The following is a 22,118-nucleotide window of genomic DNA, read 5'->3' on the forward strand; positions in this document are numbered from 1 at the left end:
AGGAGCTGAAAACCAAAGGTTTTGGTTATATGCAGCGCCTTTTCTGGATTAACGTAAGAATTTTCATGGAGATTAAAATCATGTTCGGTTCCATTTCGTGCACCTGCAATTTAGAGATAAATCTTTTGAGTTTTTCTTATTTGTTTGTTGACCGGGCAAATCCCTCTTTGGTTTCCAAGGGAATTTTGACCAACAGAACCCTTAAGGAAAAAACCCTTAAAAGCACCTTTCCCCTTCCCATCCTCCATCTCCCCCCCGTCTGCATGTGGATGTTGCGCTTAGCGGAGTGGGAGCTGGAGCAAGCGAAGGAACTCCCATTGCCAGGCTGCTGAATCGGATAGTGCATTATGAACCGGTCCTTCCCCACCTGCAAAGGCAAGCGTTGCTGTTCTGCACGGGTGCTGCGTGGCCGAGGTCAGGCGAGTCCATGCAGTGCTTCGATAAGCTCTGGGGAAGGCGTGAAGCATGAGTTCCTATGGGCCGACGCGTGGTGCTGCTGGGACGTGGCAGCGTGCGGGGCAGAACGCCGTGGGAGGAGGCGAGGAACCGTCTCCTCCCGCAGACAGACCGGCCGCAGCTGCTGCCGCAGGAGTTGCGCCAGTCCCGGGTCTGTGAGCACCAGGGCATCGCCTGTGCCAGAGGAGGGGCGCGGGGTTTGGCCTCTGTGGAAGATAAAAACAACGTGTAACAGGGACGTAATGAGAGCTGGGAATGATGCTGTTAGATACCCTGTCTCTGGTTTCCACTAATGGGAAAAAATCCTGGATTTGGGGTCTGGCACAGCCCATGGAAGTACACCCTAATAGCAGATTTCCCCACCTTACCCAGGGCTGCTGCTGCAGAGCTGGAGCGGTACCTTTGGTGGTAAAGGGGCATAGTCCCCATAACCCTAACCCCTCATTCCAGTGACTTGGGGAGATGGCAGGGAAGAAATTTACGTGGAAACTGATTCTTCAGACCGGTCTGCGCCCACCTCTCCAGGATCTCCTACTAACTGGCACGTAGGGAGCCACAGCGGAGCTGAGCTGTCTGTGTGATAGAGGTGTTTACTCCTTACGGGACGTCATAACTGCGGCCGTGCCCAGCACAGCCGCTGCCCGGGGACTGCCCGTGGGCTCCGGGGAGCAAAGCAGCGGTTACCCTTTGGGAGTGCAGAGCTCACTGCGATTGGGTGCTGAGACTGGGCCCTGGCCATGAATGAATTATTCGTGTGCTTACTTGGAATATTTGATGAAATGTACAAGAAAATACTGCCTAGCTGGTCTCTGATGAACACTTTTTCAGAAACTATTGTTTCTCCGTACACACTTAAGCCTGCATTGCGTGGAGTTTGAGGCATCAATGGGTATTATGGCATCTGGGGAAGGGGCAGACCAAGCTAGTCATGGAGAGAAGATAGCAAATCAACGCTCCTCTGACTTACAGAAATAAAATTATGTCTGTGGTGCTATGCCTGGCACAGGCTGTTCAAAAAACCTGAATTTGAGAAAATGGCACGTTCCTACCCAGATATTAGCTCGTTCGGCTCGGCTGGTCAAAAGGAAGAACAGGCACGTCCGTGCAGCCTGGCTGTGGTCAGGAGGGATCTCACTTATCGCCTCTGAGAGCAGTCCAGAAGATGAGTGTTGAACAGTGTCTCCAGTACCTTCGGTGCAAAACCCAGCTGACCTCATCTCGTTTTCTGTTCTCCCCTTTCTTCTGCAATGATAACGTGACTGTAGCTGAGTTACGCTTAGCGCATCAGCACTTCCCACACCCTTCCTGCCTACAGCAGGTTGAAAACTAGCCTGGTTTATTAAAGCGCAGAAAGAGAAGCCAGCAGACCAGGAGACCACCAAAAATTCAAAATTTTTTTTTTTTTTTTTTTGGTTTAGCACTCTATGTTTATAGCAGTTTCTGAGGTGAGTTGGTTAAGCACTTTGCCATTTCTTTCCTTGCAGCTTGTGCTTACCACTCACCCGACAGGGCGCTTTGGTGCCAGCAGCACAATTCAAGTGTTTTTCAGCAGTCATTTTCAGGGCAGTAACATGAAAAGAATTAGCAGCGTATTTTGAGAAACCACTCCTGTAGGACGCTGTGGAAGCAACCAGTCTCCTCCTCTCACGTGCTGCTCGTGGAGGCTGTTCCCTGCCGATGAGCGAGGAGCGTGGTGTGAAGTACTGCGCCTGTGCTCAGGTTCACAGGTGAAGCAGCTTTACACTTAAAGCGAAGGGGAATCTCCTTTATTGATTGCTTTGTGGTGTGCTGTGCATCCAGCTCCCTCTCAAAGGGAGAGGAGTTATGTAAAGATGCGGATTCGGTCGCTTTGTACTGGAAATCGTGTCCTGAGGTCACAGCTAACCACCCTACCAGTGGAGCAGACGAGGCGCTACCGAGGCGTTACCTCTTCATGTTTGGTCTTTGAATACAGGTCGCTGGTGTTTGCCTTTGGATTTATAAAGACCCTGCAATGGCACGTAGACTTGGTCTGCTTAGGGGGATATTTCATGAACTACTTAGGAAGTTTATAAAGCAGACTCCCTGGATTATGAAGCAAGGGGGTATCTGTTTTGTAAGGAACATGTTACGAAATGAATTTGTCTCTAGGCCTAACTTAATTATTTTAATGATCCCACTGGTGGTTGTCGTAGGTGTCTTTCTGTGTATATATTGTGACCTACATGCTTGTGATCATTTATGAAATCTAAGATTTAAAAATACATCGGACCATATTAATTCCTTGCCTGCTTTCTACTGAAATAAACGGAGGTGGTTTGGATATTGTCAATATACGTTGGGCCAAATCTCTCTTCCAGTGAAGTCAATGAAAGTTTTACCATAAGCTTAAATGGAAACAAAATAAACCCTATTCTTTTAGAAATCCAACCTAATAGTAAACCTGGCCAAAATAATCCTTAATGTAACCCTGCTGACCTCTGTGGAGTTACAGTGGGGGTGTACAGTGATGTGATGTGTGGAGAGGAGTTAGGAGAACCTGAGCATTGTAGTAAGGTGTTTGCTGGGTATCCACAGCACTCGGTCTCCAAAACATCTGAAGGTGTCAAACCAACAGGCAGATGAAGGCAAAGCATCGTGCACTTAGAGGGGTGTGCACGCACCTTTCCTGGTCAGCCAGCCTTCCCAAAGAGCGGGCTCCGCTGGTTTTGAAGGAGTTATTCCAAATTTGTACCTGTATAACTGAAATCAGAATTAATCTATTCCTGGGTTAATAAAATCTTTAAGAACAAAGTGCATATTTAAATGGAAGAAATATGCAGGGTTCGTATGTGGAAGCACGAGGGAGGCTGGATTTGTGGAGCACGGAGTAACCGGGTGGTGTGGAGGGTGCCGGGCTGTGGTGTGACAGAGGTTGTGCCCCATGCCCCTGCTGGCCACGTTGCTGGCCCCGTGCTGCTGCTGGCCACACTGCTGCTGGCCTTGCTCTGCCAAGGTTCTCTGTTACATGAAGTGTAATAAGTTGATGAGAATACCTCGTCCTTGCAGCACGTCGGCGTGTTCCCTTGTGCTGCACTGACATTAAATGCACAACCTGGTGAGTGAAACAGGGACGTATTGTCCATCCCTCCCATCCCTGGTATAACTCCACTGAAGAGGTGCACCAGGCTGGCGGCTTTCCGAACCCAATCTGATAGCGAGGAGAAGCCACAGAGCTGGAATTAAACTCCAGTCGTAAATGCTTATCTCCATGCTCTGTCCACCACACTGCCTCCTCCTTCACCTCGTCTGCTGTCATTAGCGTGTCCTTAGGTCTTCTGATGCTTAAAAAGAAATGACTCCTGTAAACATTTTAGAGGGGTTTGGTTTTTTTTTTTTTTAATCTGATTTGCTCTCACTTGAAGCTCCGCCAGGCAGGACGGCCACTAGCTTCGCATGCGTGCATGACTGCGGTCCCTGTTGATGCAGGCAGTGTGACGACTGCCTGCCTGTCAGAGCTGGGCACCCGGGCAGGCGGCTGAGCGGTGTTCTGGTGGTCACCTGGACTGTTTGCATTTCACCCTGCTGCAGCATGGTGTGCATTCAAAGGCTAAAATTGCTGCTTTTTCATCTGCTGAGGACCACATAAAACAAAACCTGAAAGGAGTCCTTGCAGGTGGATGCTGGGAAGCTGTTACGCAGCATTTGCACTGTTACTCTTGGTCAGAGTCAGAAGGGCTCGGGTGGCAGGCGCTGGAAACTGAGATTTGCACCACAAAGCTGAAACGCTGAAGGAATCCCAGTCCAAAGGGCAGGCTCCCGCTATGCCTCTCTCCTCCTAATGGAGTGCAGATGCTACCAGTGCTGCAGGTAATCCATTTAGATCTGGTAGAAGCTTTTGCAGCAGCAAATCTCTTTCTTGAGAAAGCGGACAATGAAAACCAGGGACTCTTTTAAACCTTTTTGCTGTCATACTGTGTTATGCCTACAAGTTGTACCAGTACGATTCACACCAAAGGCTGCAGCTTTGGCATTTGGGGAACGCGGCGTGCCTTCCAGGAGACTGCCGCCTAAATTCTGCCGTTGCAAAATTTACATACAATTTCCTGGACAAATTTGACTAGTGGAACTCCATGGGAACCAGTAGATGACAATAGAGAGAAACTGGGTCCTCTGCTTGTGCTGGGGTTGTCTTGGGGAGAGTGAGGGCTGAATTTGGGCCAGTAGTACTTAACACTGCTGTTGAATGGGGGAAAAAATTCAATGACCACTTTTTAATCTTGCGGGAGGGAGGGGGGGAACCAAGCATGGATTTGTAACCAGTTCCAAACATATTTCTTCTGCTGCTCACATCCAGTTATATTCTGTTCACAGACGCGAGGGTTAAAGCAGGGGCCTGCTTCTGCTTTCAATTAAATGAAAGGATGTTTTGGCCTTGACTTCACTGGGACCAGAATCAAACCCATGACCATGGTATTGTATTTAAGAATGAATCTCTTGCAGTCACATAAAAAAGCCAGGTTCAGCTTTCAGTACCTCATCAGAGTCCAACAGTTAATGGTTTTCTTATTTTTTTAAAGTTTTGCCAAGCTTAATTCTGTAAGGCGAGCGTCCTCTGTGCAGCAGGTGTATCTCCTTCCTGGGTCCCAGGTCCCTCTCTGTAGCCCCCAGACGGGGGCTCCCTCTTTTTTTGGGAATGTGGTCACAGAGCTGGGCTCTTCCCAGTGGACATGGCGGCGGGTCGATTCCTCTCTGTCCCCTCTTGTCTGGCTGCAGTAACAAGAAACCTACTGGAAATTCCTCTTTGGTTCTGCCTTTCATCTGCCAACGGCTCAGGCTCACCAGCAAAAACTGTTACACAAGTCCTCCTACTTGATGTGGATTTATGGCTTTGGTGGCTGTTTTCCCTTCAAAATGGCTTTTTAACAGATCATCCTTCATGCGTTCAGTTTCTTTAAGTGAACAGCCAGGAAAAATATGTTGAGTACAGCTTAATCAAAGGTAAGAATAAACAGGAGCATCATTCATTCGGGATTTTAAGTGTGATAACAAAAATACAGATAGAGAGAACCGGATGCAACTTCCCAATCACACACACGCTTGTAGAGAATTATAACCAGTTACAATCTGCCTGTAGCTCCCTGCAGTGTCTTTGTGCCAGAGTGAGTGGTGGTGTGAGCTGTACCGGAGGCGTACAGTAGTATAATTGCAGCAGCGTTACATTCTGGGACTGGGCAAAATTGGTGTAGTTTGCTCACTGGAGGACAAAAGGATGGGTGCAGGAAAATATGTGAATAGAGGAAGAATGTAAGATAAGCTGGGCTTTTTTCCACATTACCGTTTTCAGCAACAGAAGAGCTTTACTAGTTTAGCAACTCAGCATACCAACTAACAGCCCAAGCAGCGTGGGCAGTTTCTTTTGAGCAGAACGCTACGTTATCCCTACCCGAAGAGGCTGGTTTCGTTCCTGCTCCCAGCAGTGGTGAGTGTCCCATGCAGCGGAGGCAGATGTGGGCACCGAGGGTCGCCCGGTGTTCCCGCTCATCCCACACCGTGCGGTGCTGCGGAGTCCCGGGTGGCCCGTGTCTGGGAGCTTTTCCAGATGTGGAAATAAGTAAAAGAATCTTAGGGAAAAGCTGCTCAGCGTTTGTACGTCTGGGGTCAGAAGTAAAGGGCTGTGGCTCAAGCAGCATAAGTATGCTAGCTGTGTGCACGAGCAGCGGGTACCAAAGTGAGTGTGTTAGCTGTCACCATTTACACTGTACAAAAGGGTGCGCAGCCCTTGAGCATCCGTCCCTCTTTCTCCTGCTGCGTACTGAAATGCACTGGTTTCACAGCACCCACACATGCAAAGGACGCGGAGGGCCAGGCTCGCACCCTGGAAGGGAAATGAGGTACATTTGAAGTTTTCCCTGCCTTCACCGAGTCCCACTGGGAGTTTCGCTCTTGACTTCAAGGAGCGAGGATTTAGCCCATTTATATTAAAATAAAACTAGTATCTGCATGTTTTGCAAGCTCCCAGCACCCAGTTGTACAAGGGTGATGTCAATGAAAGTAGCGTCTGGATCCAGACAGGTTTGAAAATCTTGGTGAAAATCCCGAGGTAGGTCCCGCTTGGAGTCACAGCGAGGAGGTGAGCAGCGAGGGAGCTGGCGTGCGGGGCAGCCCTGTTCTCATCGCGGCCCTCGCAGCACCGCGATTTAGGGAGAAGGGATGGTTAAGGGAATAGCAAGAAAAGGCTTGTATAGGCAGGAATGTTTTATTTGAATTGTGCATCTTCTCATGTATTAACAACTTAATTCTGCGGAGTGCCCGCAGCTCCCACAGAGCTTGAACTGAAATGCAGTTCTTGCAGGATTGGGACCTTTGTGAAACTGGGGAGCGCTTTGGGAAACTAAGATGCTAGTTTAGGGGTTTGTTTTAAATGAAGGAATTTTTGTTCCTGCATTGATTTTCATGGACAATATTTAGTGTAAATTCTGTGTTGAGGAAACATGAAAGGCCAAGAGCTCTCGCAGGGCTCAAATCAGAGCAGCAGCAACAATGGCATAATAAAAGTAGGATACTTTTAGCAACGTGATATGTGTTAACATTTTTAATCTTCAACTGAAGAATGGTGAATGAAGTAAAAGGTGCAAGAAGGACAAAAGTAACCTGAACTTTATACTGGAAAAGTGATAGTATTGGAAATGCAGCTAACGTGTGCTTCTTCAACTTCAAATGTAAGTCCAGTTTAAAACAAAGAGAGGAATTCCCAAATTGATAGATATTGTCTACATTGTATGACTTTTCGGCGTGTTTCACCGAAAGGATAGTTAGCTCCTACCGCTGACAAGTTCTGTGTTTTGAGGGTTCATATTGTATTGTACTATTATTTGGTTACTTTTATTAAAAATATGCAAGCCAGCCAGACTCTGCCCTCCTCGCTCTCCCCGGGTAGTTGCTGCCTGTTAGGAACAGGGGTGGCAGAACTGGCCCGTCTTGAACTACCGTAACTGCGGCCTCTCCACCTGCGCGGGGCTGCCGAGCCGCCGCGTCCGCACGCCCGCCCGCCACGGTCGGCGACTCTGTGCTGCTCACGGGTGCTCCAGAGCAGCTCAGCCAGAGCAGGCGAATGCAAACGGTGTGCCTCAGCACCAGAATCCACTGGGAGGCTGTTTGTCGCCATCCCTGCTGCAAAGGGGACGTGTCAGTCACGTAGGGAACTTCTAATGGAGAAACGCAAATTCCACCTGTGTTTGAAAGTTACCTTTTTTTCTTGTTAAGCACAGCAAACGCATTTCGTGACTGACGACTTAACTAAATGTGGTGGGATGCTGATGTGTGTGGTGAACGAATGCAGTTCTGTCTGTGTGCGTCTACTTCTCCTGCTATAAATGTGGTTATATGCCGAATGCAATGAAAGGATTCGTAATACAGCAATTAACATACTAGAAACTATTTGTTTAGTGGAGTCTTTTTATAGCTGTTAAAATAACACACTAAAATATACAAACGCTACTTTAATAAGGCAAAATAAAATCATTAGCCTGACGGCGGGCTGGATTCTGCTGCCCGTTACTCATGGCTAAGCAGCGCTTTGCTCCCAAGCTGTGGACTGCCCGGGGGACGGGTGGCAGAAGCGGGGCCCCGGGGAGCAAATGTGCTGCTGATAAATTTGGGATGAGTGGGCAGTGCTGATGGGCCTAATCCCAGTACCCCTATGAGGTGAAGGGCTTAGGGTTAATACCCTTGTAAACCTGGTGGGAGTGAAAAGCCCGGAGAGGAAAGCTCACGGGAGCCTCGATTCCCTTAGTCGCTGGTCTGCTCCTGAGTGTTCAACCACTTCTCATCCTTCTCCCTCAAGGATGCTTGGCCACACGGATGTGGGACCAGGGGGGCTCTTGACTACCAAGAGAATTTCTTAATGCAGGAAAAGACACTGGCTTCTTTACCTGGGATTGGTGTTTCCAATTTCTTGTCTTAACTGCTAATTTATGGATAGGCAGTACTGTCTCTACAAATTGAAAAATAAGTGTCATGTATCAAAATCTAAAAACGCTTACATATTTCCGTGAAATTATATATCACCAAAGTGTCTTAAGTGTGGGGACAGGCTGTTAGCAAGAGGCGGAAGAGAAAGAGCTGTTAGATCTCTTATCCTTACCATGAATGCTTTGTGGCATTTCAAAAATAAAAATAATAGGTAATTTCCATTTCAGTGTATTTTAGTACCTGTTGCTTCAGAGGACTTTAATTGATAGTAACAGAGAACTGAAAAGGTCGTTGGCCATGCCTTTGTTGTAACTACAAAATCTGTTACATACCTGATTTTGCTTTTTAGTGATGGTATAAAAAGAAGAAAAAAGAATCCTTGCAGAACTTCCTAAGAACGATTCTGCATGGTAGATGATAATATTCTTTACAGATTATTGACTTTTAAAAATACATGTTGATACTATAGACTAGCTCTGATCTATTGCAAAAATAGATATTCTAGCCTGAACAGCAAAATATGGAGGATTAAATCTAGGTAATAGATCCTGCAGTTCCTTCAGGTGCTTAATAGTTAATGAGTGTAATATCCTTCAAAAGCACTGCAAAGTGAGCATATGGCTCAAGAAACTCCTATGGCATTCCAGGGTCAGCGTTGGAAGGCAAGAGCAGGAGGTTATAGGAATCGGAGGTGGATAAACCTGTTACGTTGTGAGTTACCTCCTCTGTCCCTCTGCTGAGATCAGCCGTGCTACTTGGTGCTCTTTGCTTGTTAAAAATTGAGAGGCGGTTTGGGGCCATGGGCTTTAGTATCTCCATTTGCTTCTCATGGGTCAGTTTTGCCCTTGACTGTCTGGTCGCTCACTTGTGCCATCAGGACTGAAGGGTCAGGGCTGAGTGGTGCCGCTGTGGGGCCAGGCAGTGCCCGAGTGTCCGAGGCCGCCCTGCTGAAACGCGGGTGCTCCCCCTGGTCTCGTGGGAGTGGTGGGAGAAGGAGTCGGTGGTGGGGATGGCTCGAGCACGCATCGAGCGAACACTGTGGGCTTCACGCCTGCACTCCATTTGGGGCTGGAAGGTACCTGACCTGGGCTTGCTTATGCCAGAAACCCCCTTCGGAGCACCTCGCCTTCAGGGCACCTCGCTGTGTCTTCAGGCACATGGACCGGTCCCAAAGCGCGTGTGGCTGCTTGGACTTCATAGTTTGCAGAGCAGCACTTTATACCCCCAGTTTAGGACTCAGACTCTCCCCCACGTGCGTTTTTCCCCATCACTGTACAAATAAAAGATTTAAAAGATGCTTCCAACAAAATTCTCCCTGGCTCAAACACCCTCCCAGCCAAGTGTACGCCTGAAGCAATCCGAGGTGGTCAAGATGTTGTCTGTCTTTGGATAGAATGTAAACGGTGAGGGCGAAGCCCGCGGTGTTTCTGCACCGTCCCGTGGCCGGGTCGGCTGTGCTCAGGCCCACGCCGGAGCCGGTGCCTCTCCTTAGCGCTGTTCCCCCATAATGGGAAAAGGGCTTAAAATCACCCGTCAGCTAACAGGGTGTGAAGGTACGGTATAACCATACAACAGACTTTTGTTTATGGACTTTCACACTAATTATAGCTGAAGTTTTAAATTGAGGCAGATCAGAAAACCTGCTGCAGCCCGACGCAACCTTTAGCCACGTTCCTGGCTGTGCAGGGCGTGAGGGAGCATGTGTCCTGGCAGAGACAACGTTTTCACGTCTCTCCCTTACAACTACCATGGGGCCAGAAGGCAGAAGACACCCGTTTGCTGCTCGGCTGGGTTATCCCTGCCCTCCTCTGGCCAGCTCTGCCTGCTTTTGGGACGGGTCGGGGTTTTTACCATACCTCCCCGGGCAAAGCATCTGCAGGTGCTTTGTCTGTTATGGTTTGCTTCGCCGGGAACTTGTGCGCAAACCCAGTCAGTTTTACAGTAAGAGTAAGGGAAATAAGGACACCGCTACTGTAAGGATGCCCGCCCCGGCCCCTGCCGCGGTGGCTGGGACGTAGCCAGGTTGGGTAGGGTGCTGCTGCCCCAGCGGCTTCCCGCTATCCTTCCCCAGCACTTGCCTCCTTGTGCTGGGACCAGTACCCGACGTGTCGCAGTCACAGCCACGTGGGCAGCAGTGCCGGGCACAGCATGAGGCGTTCCGGTCTCTCAAGCACCTCCGCTCCAATTCACAGCATTTTTTCTCTTCCAAGCAGATAACAGTATCTAAGCTACCCACCTAGAGCAAATATTTAAGAGATAAGCAGCGCTGTTTGTGCTCGGCAGCAAGGATGGACTCCGCTCGTACACCTGGGACGCTTTGCTAACATGTCCCGCGGGGCAGTTTGAGGTCATGCCCGGTGTCCCGGCTCTAAACAGCCTCTTCCTCCTCTCCACGGCATTTCCCACAACCGCCACCTCCTCCGGCTCCACGGCAAGGCCCGACAGCCCAGCACAACTGTCGGCCGCCACGTAAAACGCAGGGCAAGCTGCAGAGCTCGGGTGGGCTTCCCCGCGTGGCTGCGCTGAGCGGGGCTGGAGGGTGCCCGGGGGGGTGGCAGGTACGGCCGAGGGCACCGAGTGGATGGAGCACAGACCCGCGCGCTTGTGGGACTCGCGGAGAGGCGTTTCTCTCCTCTTCCCCTCTCCTCCCACAAAACGAGGAAAGAGACACATTTTAATGACAGCTTGCTGAAATGTGCGCTCCCTGCTGATTTGACATTGGGCAGAAAAAGTGTCTACAGAATCAATTTTTAATAACTGTAAACAACTAAATTATGAATGACAAAAATATCACTGAACAGTTAAATATTAATCATGTAATTACTTAAATTAATACTTATAGTGCGATGTTGTGATAGAGAGTTTCCCTTGCGCGGAGTTGCTGCGCTGGCTGGGCGGGCGTGCGGGGGGACGGGACCGCAGCAGCCCCCCTGGCGGCGGGGCTCGGGAGCGGGGTGTCTGCCGGTGCTTGCCACAACCCCAGCTGCTGGTTGTCCCACAGGTCCCACCGTACTGGGTGCTCCTCTTAAAGCCCCTGGAACCAGATTTATTAAGGAAGAACCTCAGTTTCCCGTTCAAAAAGAGAGCTGTCAAGAAAACGGCTAAAAAGTACTTCAAAGGGAGCAAACCCCCACCCCAAAACCTCTCCTGTCCCAAAGTGCAGTTAAACCCCGCGGTGGTGGGGATGTGATGTGCAGAGCCATGGCTGGGCTCTGTGGTGATCTCGGGGAGACGGAGGGTGCCGCAGCGGGAGCTGGGGTGCGAGAAGCCCTGGCTGTTTCTAAGGTGGAGTTGGGTGAGTTTGTGAAAGAGGTGGTGGTGCGCCGCGAGGCTGGGGGCTGCAGTCACCGCCCGGCAGGCTCCCCCCGCGCTGCCACCTCGACAGGCGCTGCAGGGACCTTGCGTGGTGGGAAATTGGTTGAAGTGTCACGGGGGGGTGTTGGGTATCAGCAGCCGTCTGTAGGTACTTGCACGCAGCTCGTGGCTTCCTCCTCTGCCCAAGAAACTAAGAAAAGAATTTACTGGCACTCTTGTCCTTGTGGGTTGGCTGGCTGCATTGTTTGTTTTTAATCTAATAAAAGGAGATCTTAATATCATAGTAAAATCGGTACAAAGCTAGAAACTTGCCCCTTGGCGTTTTGGCGAAACATTATTGAAAATGTAAAAGCCTTTAGCAGAAACAACAGAAGCACAAAGAAATTGTAGAAATAGGATCAACAGGTTGTGTTCTGGGTGTTGGGAGGAGCTGGGGAAGAGCATCCAGCCGGGGCTGGAGGTGCCGGCGAGACCCGCTAAGCTGGAGGCCTGAGGCCAGCCCCGTTGTGGCTCTGCTCCGTAGGGATGTGACGCAGCGGTGGCCGGGAGCAGCAGCCCTGCGAGGGTCGGGGTGGGCAGCACCGCGGAGCAGTGGCCGGGCGGTAGGGGAGAGCACGTTGCTGGGAGGGCAGGAGCGATGGGGGAGGAGGAATGGCCGTCTGGGAAGAGCTGTGCATTGGGAAGATGGTGTGAGCATCGCGGGACCTGTTTTTAAGTTAGAAAGTGAAGCATCTCTTGCATAAGGTGGGAACAATGAAGAAGCCTTCATTGCTCAGTCTTACGCACCGCTGTAGGATCCAAGTGCGGCTCTTTCTGCCTCGTCGCTGTTTTCTGGTGCCTTCCACCTCATCACAGACATCACTGGGACACCGTTCCCGCATGCCATAAGCAAGTGCCTCCTGAAAACCCCATTACCCAGCTTGTCCACCAGTACCATACCAGGCACCATGACCACTCTTAAACCCCACCGTTTTTGGGGTGACTGCTGCCCAATCTGAGAGCTGCAGTGACTCCCCATGACTTTAACTCGCATCCCATGGTGGAGCGCTGGAGGGAGCAGCTTCCTGAGGCCGCCAGCTGGACTGGGACCCAGTTTCTGATTGAACATCAACAGGTTCGCACAGCGCAAAACCATTTCCATCCCCTGCCGGCTCTGTGACAGCCTGTGTGCTTTTTTGCTTCCATGCTTCTGCACGTGGCATTTCGTTCTGGCCACCTGAGACCCACCCACTGAGCACACTGGGTCCCGGTGGGGCTTGTGGAGCTGCCCCGGGTCACTGTGCTCTTTTCCATGGCTTCACACATGGCGAGTAACCCCGTCCGGCGAATTTTCCTTTGGAAGCTGCCATTTGAGTTCCCTTTGTGCTCTCACGGCGTTGCAGTTTCTGGTGGACTTTGTACAGGTACGGTTTATAGCGGCGAGAAGGGAGAAGCAGGAGCGCTTCCCGCACGCAGCGTTACAACATGCTGCAGTGAAGTTGGTTCTTGGAACATAGCAGCCCCCTAAAACGTCAAATAAATCCTTAAACTATTCATCACTCTGTTTTTGGGGTGGCAGTTAAGTCTTTCAACACTCTGCAAGTCTCTTTCCCCAGCAGTAATTTCGCTGGTGAAGAAATACAGCTCAGGGCACTCCACAAAGGCCTCAAAATTCATGTTTTGTTTTCATTACCAAAAAAATGCTCCACTACATTAAAGAGCGGCCCATTAAAATTTTGTACCCTGTCTTCCCTGTGCCCTGTCGTTGTTGGCAAACCTTCCCCGTACGCGCGGCGGAGCCCAGCAGCAGCCGTCGCCTTGCTTCTGCAGCCCTCACGCGGAAAGGGCAGCACAGGGGAGGAGGTTTACGCCACAGCCCAGCGTGGTTTGGGGTAAGAGCTCAGAACTTCCATAGCCACGCGCGTTTACTCAGTCAGTGTACCGTACTGGACCTTCAGCTGCTCTATCGGTGCTTCCGCTGCTTTCGGTCTAACCCAGCACAGCACACCGGCTCGTGTGCATGTCTAAGGAAATAAATTAACTGTCTGGTTCCTGGAATAAAATTTAACACGGTACAAAGCAATATATTTAACTGTCTCAGGCAGATAGCCCTAAAATAACAACAAAAAAGAAAATAATTACTGGAGGCTTGCCAAACCTTGGGATTATAGAAATTGAATGTTGCAGCGCGAATTGGATGGTGTTTTCCGATACCGTTGAAAAGCTAGAGGTTGAAGAAAAACAGTAGATGTATTATAATTAGGGTTTAGGAGAGCATTTGATTATTCTCGTAAGTCACTCTGACTGGCTGAAGGGGGGCATGGACACGAGAGCGGGCAGGAGAACCTGGAGCTTGCTTAAGAGGGCAGGAGGGTTTTCAGCTGCATTCAGTGGGGGCTTGCTCAGTCCAGTTTTATTTAATATCTCTGCCATTAATTTAGAAAGAAACGGCACGTTAATTAAATTTGCAACTAAATCAGCAAGTTAGAAGAAGATCAGGCCGAGGTGCAGCTGTGGAGAGCACATCTCCCCGCGTTGCCTGAACCCGCAACCCCGAGCGAGCGGTGCGGGGCGCAGCGCCGGCGGGGGCCGATCCTGCCCCTTCCGTCGCCCTCCCCAGCCGGGCTGTGGTCTCCCGCGTCCGCGGCCCTCGCTGCCGGGCCAGAAGGCATGGGGTGGGCCGGTGATGCTGGAAGGAGGGAGGCAGCGAGGCCGCGGCGGTGGCGTTCGCCAGCAGTGCTGGCTGTGGCCTTCGGCAGGGTTTGGGGAGCTCGTTGTCCGCAGCAGGGGAAAGCCCTGTCCTGGTCACGGCGAGGGACACGGGGGGGGCGCAGAGCCGAGTCGGAGGGACGGCTCGACAGTGAAATCCAGCGGGCTGCGGGGTAGTCTCTCTGGGAAATGGAGGAGTCCTCACTGGCAGGGTTATTTAAGACGACTTTGTAACACGAGACACTGCAGTTGGAACAATGCTGCACTGTCAGAGAGATGGACTCAATTACTTAATAGGTCCTTGCTGTCTGTCTCCTGCGATTTTCCTTTCAAGAACATATATTCAGCTGGGTTATTTCTCATGGGAAGACAAAGTGTTGTGAGAGAAGCCAGGCGTTGGGAGGGGAGAGGCGGGAGGAACGGCAGCCGGGCAGATGCCTGCTTTGCTCTCTGCAGAGCGTGCTCCTCAGGACGTGGAGAAAGCCGCAGTGATGTGGCTGATGTGGTCTTTTTGCCCGGTAACCAGCTGATCCCCCGCTCTCGTAGCTCTCCCTTCCTTTTCCTTGCTCACGAAAGATTTGCCACGTTGCTTTCTTCTGCCAGACTCTGATCCCTAGGACTGCTGGTGGTGGGACGGTGGTCCCTCAGGCAGCGCTGCAGATGCTGCAGGGGCCATCGGTTGCTGGTTTGCCAAAACATTCAGCGTTGGTTTCCCACTTACCCAGCACTGACAGGTCCACGCAGCTCATCTCGACGTACGGGCAGCCACTCCTCTAGCATGGAAAGGCTTTGATGGCGTTTGAGCACCACGACAGCCAAGCTGGAGGAAAAGCTCATGGCCGGGAACCCACCTCCGCGTAACCGTTGGGTTCTCTGTTAGCAGGACAGGGCGGACAGTGACGGATAACGGAGCGGTGATGCCTGGTCTCACCAAAATTACTCTGCCAGCTGTGGGGTCAGCGTTTCACAGGCACTTTCCTTGTCGGGGTCATGGGCCTAATTCTGTCACTGCTGGTGTGCGCGCCGGCGTGTGCGCACGCGTGTCATGTGGGTGCACACACATGTCGAAGGCATATACCCTTGTGCACTTGTTTGCCACCAAATTAAGATGCTGCGTTATCTTATGCACGTTAAATTGATGCACCTAAATCTGGCTGAATGTTCTTAAGCCCTGAGGGGGTAATGAGGTTTTGTCTCTTTTGCCCATTTCTTTTTCTCTTCTTTTTTTTCAGAATAAGTCGTCTGTTTAATGGCACAGAGCCTATTGTCTTGGACAGTTTAAAACAGCATTATTTCATTGATCGAGATGGTGAAATTTTCAGGTATATATTAAGCTTCCTAAGGACATCTAAGCTACTGCTCCCAGATGACTTTAAGGTAAGGAAAGCTATAGTCTGCAATCCGTTTTTTCCTCCCATTCTGTCATTTGTTTTGGTGCAGGTTGGTTTGTGTGCTTGGCCTAAACACGCTTAACTAAACGTTGCTGCTTATTGTTAGGGATTTTAGTACTTGTGTATTACACCAGGGATGCTATTATTTAATAAATGGACCAATGGTTGTCATGGATACCGTAAAAAGTTAAACGATGAAGCTTACGGCTAAATCAGTTTTTCTAAACTAATTGTATTTTCTCACATTTTTAGCTTATTTATCAGGGTATAACAACAATTAAGAAGCAACATCAGCATTTAGCACTTTCCAGGGTTTAATGCTCAGAATCCAAAATAAATGTTTTAAATTTGATACTTAGAGGACTTAAATTGTATTAATCTTTTTCTGGTTGGTGTAAAAAAGAAACACCCTTAAGCAAGCCCGTGAGGATTTGGTTTAGATACAACCGGTGCAGATCCTGTGATTTCAGGAAGCAATCGTTCACACAATTTAGGAATGTCAGAGTATTCTTGGGAGATGGAATTTACTGAGGGCTTTTTAAGGAGCAGTACATGTTTTCTATGAAATAATGGCGCTGGTTGTTGCTTTGCAAATCCTGATTGTCTGAACGCTCTCCTCCTGGCCTTGTTTATTTGGCTTTGCGCTTACGAAACTTGCAACATTGTCATCCGTATGTATGAAAATTAGAAGACAAAAGTGTCCAAACTGTAGATGACAAGATTCAACAAAAGCACTAACTCCAAGATGAAATGATGAATAACTTGGGATGGCAACAGGGATCTGCTCGGAGTTAGAGGACGCGGAGCGTTGGAGCGTGGGGAGGAAAGTTCCCGCGCCGTGCAGTACGGTTTCGCTGTGCGTGTTGGATTGGGTAGGCGAGATAATTTGGCCAGTCACTAGTGAGTCAGTCCCGATTTGTGGTTGCTGTGGCGGCTTTAGCTTTGGAGTGCAGCTGAACCTCATGCTGCAAACCGCTCCGCGGCCATTCTTGCCCAAGTTACGGGTATAATCGTATCTGACCTCGGCACGGGGGCGTTTGCAGTTCATGCTGAGCAGCCGCGCAGGGCAGTGGGAGCGCACATCCAGTCCCAAGGCAGGGAGAAGTTTTGGCGTTCACGGGCGGTTTCAGAGCTGCAGCCCAGCAGGGCTGACCTGAGCACTGGTGTTTCTGGGGGCGGCGGGCTGGTCGGGGATGCTTACCTGCGGGTCGGGGTGCCGTGAAGCAGAGCGAGACCAGAGCACTGAGGGGTGGATGTGAGAAAAGCTTTTTTTACAGAGAAATGAGAGAAACCGCACAGGTAGGAGTGAGTCTCATAATCACAGACTGGCAGGGGTTGGAAGGGACCTTCGGAGATCATCTGTCCAACCCCCTGCCAGGGCAGGGTCACCCAGGGCAGGTTGGGTTCTCCTAAACCAGGCGCGTTCTGAGTGTCTCCACCACAGCCCCTCTGGGCAGCCTGTGCCAGCGCTCCGGCACCCTCGCAGTAAAGAAGTTTTTCCTTATGGAGCTGAAGACCAGAGCAGTTCTGTGGACTGTAAGGGGGTGGATGGAGCAGCGGTACAGGTGAAATGCCAGAGCGATGCTTTAGCGGCAGCCTTTTGGACGATCTGGTGGGACAAGAAGGCGTGAGAAGCGCGGGTAGAAGAGATGCAGTTGGAGCTGATCATGGCCTCGACCGGCATCCAGATTTCAGAGGTGCTGTGAAACAAAACCAGCAGGATTTGGTAAGAGCCTGGAGGTGAGAGTGCCGCTGGATGCCAAGGACTTGTCTGCGCAGCGAGCCGCTGGCAGGGCTGGGAGAGACTCGGGAGAGCCGGCGCGGTGCCCGGGCTCAGTCCGTTGTTCCAGACCATCTCTTTGCATAGGGTTAACTGTATTTTATTTAGTTCTTCCCTGGGAGAGCTTTAGAGCAAACCCCAGGCTAATGAGGGCTCAAGAACAAAGCAAAGTATTGCTAGGTGGGGAGTAACTAAATAAAAATGCATAGAAGAATGCGCTGCAAAGCTATATTAAAACTGCATTGTAAACGGATTTGACTTCACAGAAATCGTGTAATTTTACCAGCATGATTAAAGTGACAGAAGACAATAATCAAAGGCAGCAAATGGAATCACTCGGTGTTTCTAAATGCAAAACTCTATTTAAGGTATAAAACCTGACAGGTTTTCCAGTGAGACTTGCATTAAATGTTCTTTATGTCAAACAAAGCATTATCAAGTGTTTTGAATATTTATTAGGTTTTACCCCTTAATTTAATCAAGCAGTTTATTAGCCTCAAGGTTTAGCCAAGTTGCTTTTCAACTTGAATTGCTGCTCAGATGGTTATTTTGGAAAGTTTGGAATGTTAGTACCGCACCAGCGTTATTGTGTGTGCTATTTAAGTGTTGTTTTCAGACTAAGTTAACACTGAAATGCAGAGAAAGTGGGGTATGTGTTCCTAGGCTAGTGATTCTTTATTATCAAGTCTGACTGGTGTGTTTACAGTGAATTTTAATTACACTTCCAACTACTAATAAGCCAGAACTTGAAAGTCTTTAGTATCTGACAGGTTTCCCCGCTGAAAGCAACACTCTAATAGTTCATATAATTTTCCTGGGTTTGGGGGATTTTAAGCCACATGAAGTGCGCTGAGAAATTACCGTGAGTTGTTTGGCTCAGTTCTCCTTCGCAGGCAGCCCGTGCGGAGCGAGGTGATGGCGAGCGGCTCGGCGCTGCTTATGCTCCCTCTCCCTGCGCCGGGGCAGTCCCGTCTGGTTGGGGTTAGGGTTAGGGTGGCGGGGTTGGGGTTAGGGTTAGGGTTAGGCGGTTGGGGGACGGCTGGCACGGGCGCTGCCCCTCCTCTGCAGCCCAAATATTCTCTGCCGTGATCCCCCTCTGCTGTCAGAGCTGCTTCCCCAGCACAGCTGTGATCAGCATCTGTCCCCTTCACTGCCAGTACTGAACTTCATGCAAGACCAGGACCTGTTGCACCTACTTATTTGAGACTCACTCCCCGCTTAGAGATCTTCAAACAAAAGTAGACAAAGGCAACGCGTATATTATTGGTCCATCCTAGGGAGGGGAGGAGCACAAGTGCACAGGACATCTGAGTTTTTGTATGGATTATAGAGGTCACCTGTGGCACTGGAACCGCAAGGCTGGGCGCGCTAATTTTATTAATATCGTTTTAAAATGAGAGCATCTAATTTTACGTGCTTTCGAAAGGACTAGCAAACAGCGCAGTTGTCTTAGAGGTGAGCGACCTTTCTCTCGTAGCCACGTGTCAGATCTTCACAGCGCTAAAAGAGGAAAGAAACATTGAGTCAGGATGACAGTTTTGCTGTTTCACGTAAACAGTAACGAGTGTAAAATGGGCAGACAGAGCCATTTCAGTCTGCTCGGGAGTCAATGTTAGGTACAACAACAAACAACGGACCTCTGTAGTACTGAAGACAACAGCATCAGGTTCACGGGAGACACGGTTTTCAGGGTTTTGCTGGCTGTCTCTGTCTGTAGTCAGCAGATCTGGCACTGAGGTCGAAAACAGCCGCACAGCTGGCCTTGCAGTCACACTCGCCGTCTCCTCCCCAGGAAGACGTCGCCCCTCTTTAGAGGTGACTGCAGAACTTGGCCAACATGAAATCCCACCAGGAAAAAAAAGCTTTTTGTGAAAGGCAAAAAGCTGCATCTTCGCAAGATCTGTTTACCTTTCCCATGAGATCGAAACGTTGTCCAGAAGTTGCGGATGGAGTAGGGCTGAGCGCGTCCCGGCTGGGCTATCTGCTCCCTGTTCCAGGTGACCTGACACAACTTCCCCACCACTTCCTGCGGCAGCCACAAGAAGTTGAGGACTCACGGTAGCTCATGAAGGCTTTTTGTGCTGCCTTACAGCAAAATCAGAGGCGGGAGTGTCCATGCCCCCTTTCAGCCTCCCTTTCAGAGAGGGTGCAGTCTCTGTACGCGTTTCTCAGCCTCCGCCTGGGTCGGCGGCTGTGCCAGGCTGCTCGGGGGCTGTTCCCAGCGCCGCAGTGTGCACTTCCCACCGCACTCGGGAGTTAACGCCCCGGTGCTTGCTCCTGTGCCCGTTTCCAGGTGCCACGTGCCTCTTCTGGATGGGTCTGGGAAGAGTCGTATCTGCATCTGCCTTCGGTAACCGACCAAAATGAGCAGCACAGAAATGCTTTCGTGCAGCTCCCGGTGGCGCCTCTCTGGCGAGGGCCCTCGTGAGGCAAATTCTTCTACCTGACATTTCAAGTGAGACTTCTGCAAGTCATCAGGGTGGGATTTTATACCTACAGTGCAAAGGTGGAAATACCAATGTCAGTATTACCTGAGCAGCCTGTGTAGATGACCCAGAGCTGGGCATCGCTTCCCACCGGGCCGCAGCCACACGGTACTCCAAACGGTGGATAAAAACCTGAACGCGAAGGTTGTGTGCTTGGCGGCGTGTCGCGTCCATCACCCTGCCCAAGCACAGGCTTTAGAGAGCCGGACCCCCACGCCACGAGCGTTCCTGGTTTTGCAAAGTCCTCTTCCCTCCCTAAATACATTGTCAAATTCTGTAGCGGTGCCCACGTCCCTCGGTGCAGGAACGCCGCGTTTCTGGCGCAGGAGCCGGGGCAGGGCGGGTGGTGGGCAGGCTGGGGGGGGCGCAGCCTGCAGTGTGCGCAGTCACGGAAACGTGTCCCTTCCCAGCACTGTCACTGGCGGACAGCCGTGAATTTTCTCTTGCTCTTCCTAGCAGAAGACATTTTTTTATCCCCTCTACTCATTACAGCATAAAAAATTCCCGTTATCGCCAGTGCCTGATAAACAGGCGGATGCCCGTACTCCCTAACGCCGCACGTGCACGTTGCGTCTTTGCACCAGAACGCCTCAGATTCCCCACTGCTGTTACAAACCCCTTCCCTGCGGGGCGCCAAACCCTTTCCGGCATATTCGTGCTCAACCCAAATGTGGGAGTGGACAAGGAGATGAGAGTCTTAATTTAAAAACTAACCCAGCACCTTGGCATGACTCAGGCAGTTTCCAGCTGGGTGCATCCCCCAGCGAAACGTGATGCTCCGGTACAGCTCTGGTTTCCACACGGCCGTCTGATGCCATGGCCCTGTAGTTCTGGGAACAGCAGTGGAAGAGCGTGTTCCTCTGAAAACTGGTTGTCTTATCACAAAAATGATGTCAGGAGATATATTATATCTTGTTTATTTAGGACAACTGATGGTAGCAGGAGTCACTGAAGAGTTGCATCGACGCAGTGGGCTAATAGCTGGGCGGGGGAGAGGTAGAGGTGGTGGGACCCCAGTTTTGTTTGCTTTATGGCATTACTGTTTTGGCCCCGCGGCATGCTGGACCATTGAACCTCCTGCGATACAGGATACTGTCAGCCTCGGCCAGAGCCCGGTGAAAATTAGTCAGAGACCTCATGAATGGGATGGGCTTTGTATCCAGCCTCGGAGCACATGTACCTCTCTGCTTCCAGAACGGACTGGTTTTCATATGGCTGTATCCTCTCTTCTGGGTTTTACTATGAGTTTTCTTGGCACATATTCATTTTGATTTGACCTTACAAATAATATGTTATTCTATAGCAACTAGAAACACAGATATCTAAAAACTGTTTTTTCAGGACCTATTGAAAACAGCGGGAGACTTTCCATCACGTTGAGTAAGCGTGGATGCTCCCTCTTCACTCTACACAGCATTACGAGACATTTTTCCTTAGCACCGCATGGTTTCCTTTTGCTCAAAGAGATATGTGGGACCAGTAGGTGCCCAGTGAACGTTTGATATCCCCCTGCACTCACCTCTGTAAGAACCACAGTTAAGTGGACACTGTGGTGCTTCAGTGTACTGCACGAGGAAGATTTCAGAAAGTTTGGGGGCAGGGTTGTTTTTAATTTTTAGGCCACTAATCCCCATAGGTTTAAAACCAATCCCCCGTGCTCAGTAACGAGGGAGCTTTGCTGGTGGACAGGGATAAGCAGTAATGGGTTTCAGCAGAGTGCTGATTTTGGAGAGGGGGAAAAAATACCTTCCATCCGGGGGACGCAGCTCTTCTTTAATCTTCCTGTTGGTTTTCATGTCTCCTCCTAGTGGGTCTGTTTGTTGCCCTCATTTCTTCCCACTTGCTCTTATCACTCTTTTTCTCTTTCTACAGTCCTTTTCTCCTCCCCTTGGCGGTGCGCATATTGTCCCAGCCTTAACAGACATCAAAGAGATGTAAGGGATCGGATGTCCCTTTTGTGATGTGATAACCTTGCGGTGTCACTGTGAATATTCATGCATCTCCAGGCTGCCGGCAGCCCTGGGGTGAAAGGGAACGCACCTCGCCACTTACCGAGACTGTTAGCCTTGC

The 22,118-nt window shown here is 50.3% G+C and overlaps 1 protein-coding gene across 1 annotated transcript in view; it reads left to right on the forward strand.

The window, feature by feature from the left end:
- Positions 1-22,118, forward strand: part of KCTD15 (potassium channel tetramerization domain containing 15) — a gene marked incomplete at both ends in the record, with an annotated part of 40,082 nt that overhangs the window by 8,060 nt on the left and 9,904 nt on the right. Inside the window, one exon of the mRNA XM_082489241.1 lies at positions 15,624-15,768. Within this exon, the coding sequence (XP_082345367.1) occupies positions 15,624-15,768 (145 nt within the window). The remainder of the gene's footprint in view (positions 1-15,623; positions 15,769-22,118) is intronic.

Source organism: Vanellus vanellus (genome assembly GCF_965231255.1).
Source record: "Vanellus vanellus genome assembly, chromosome: 12".
NCBI lineage: Eukaryota > Metazoa > Chordata > Aves > Charadriiformes > Charadriidae > Vanellus > Vanellus vanellus.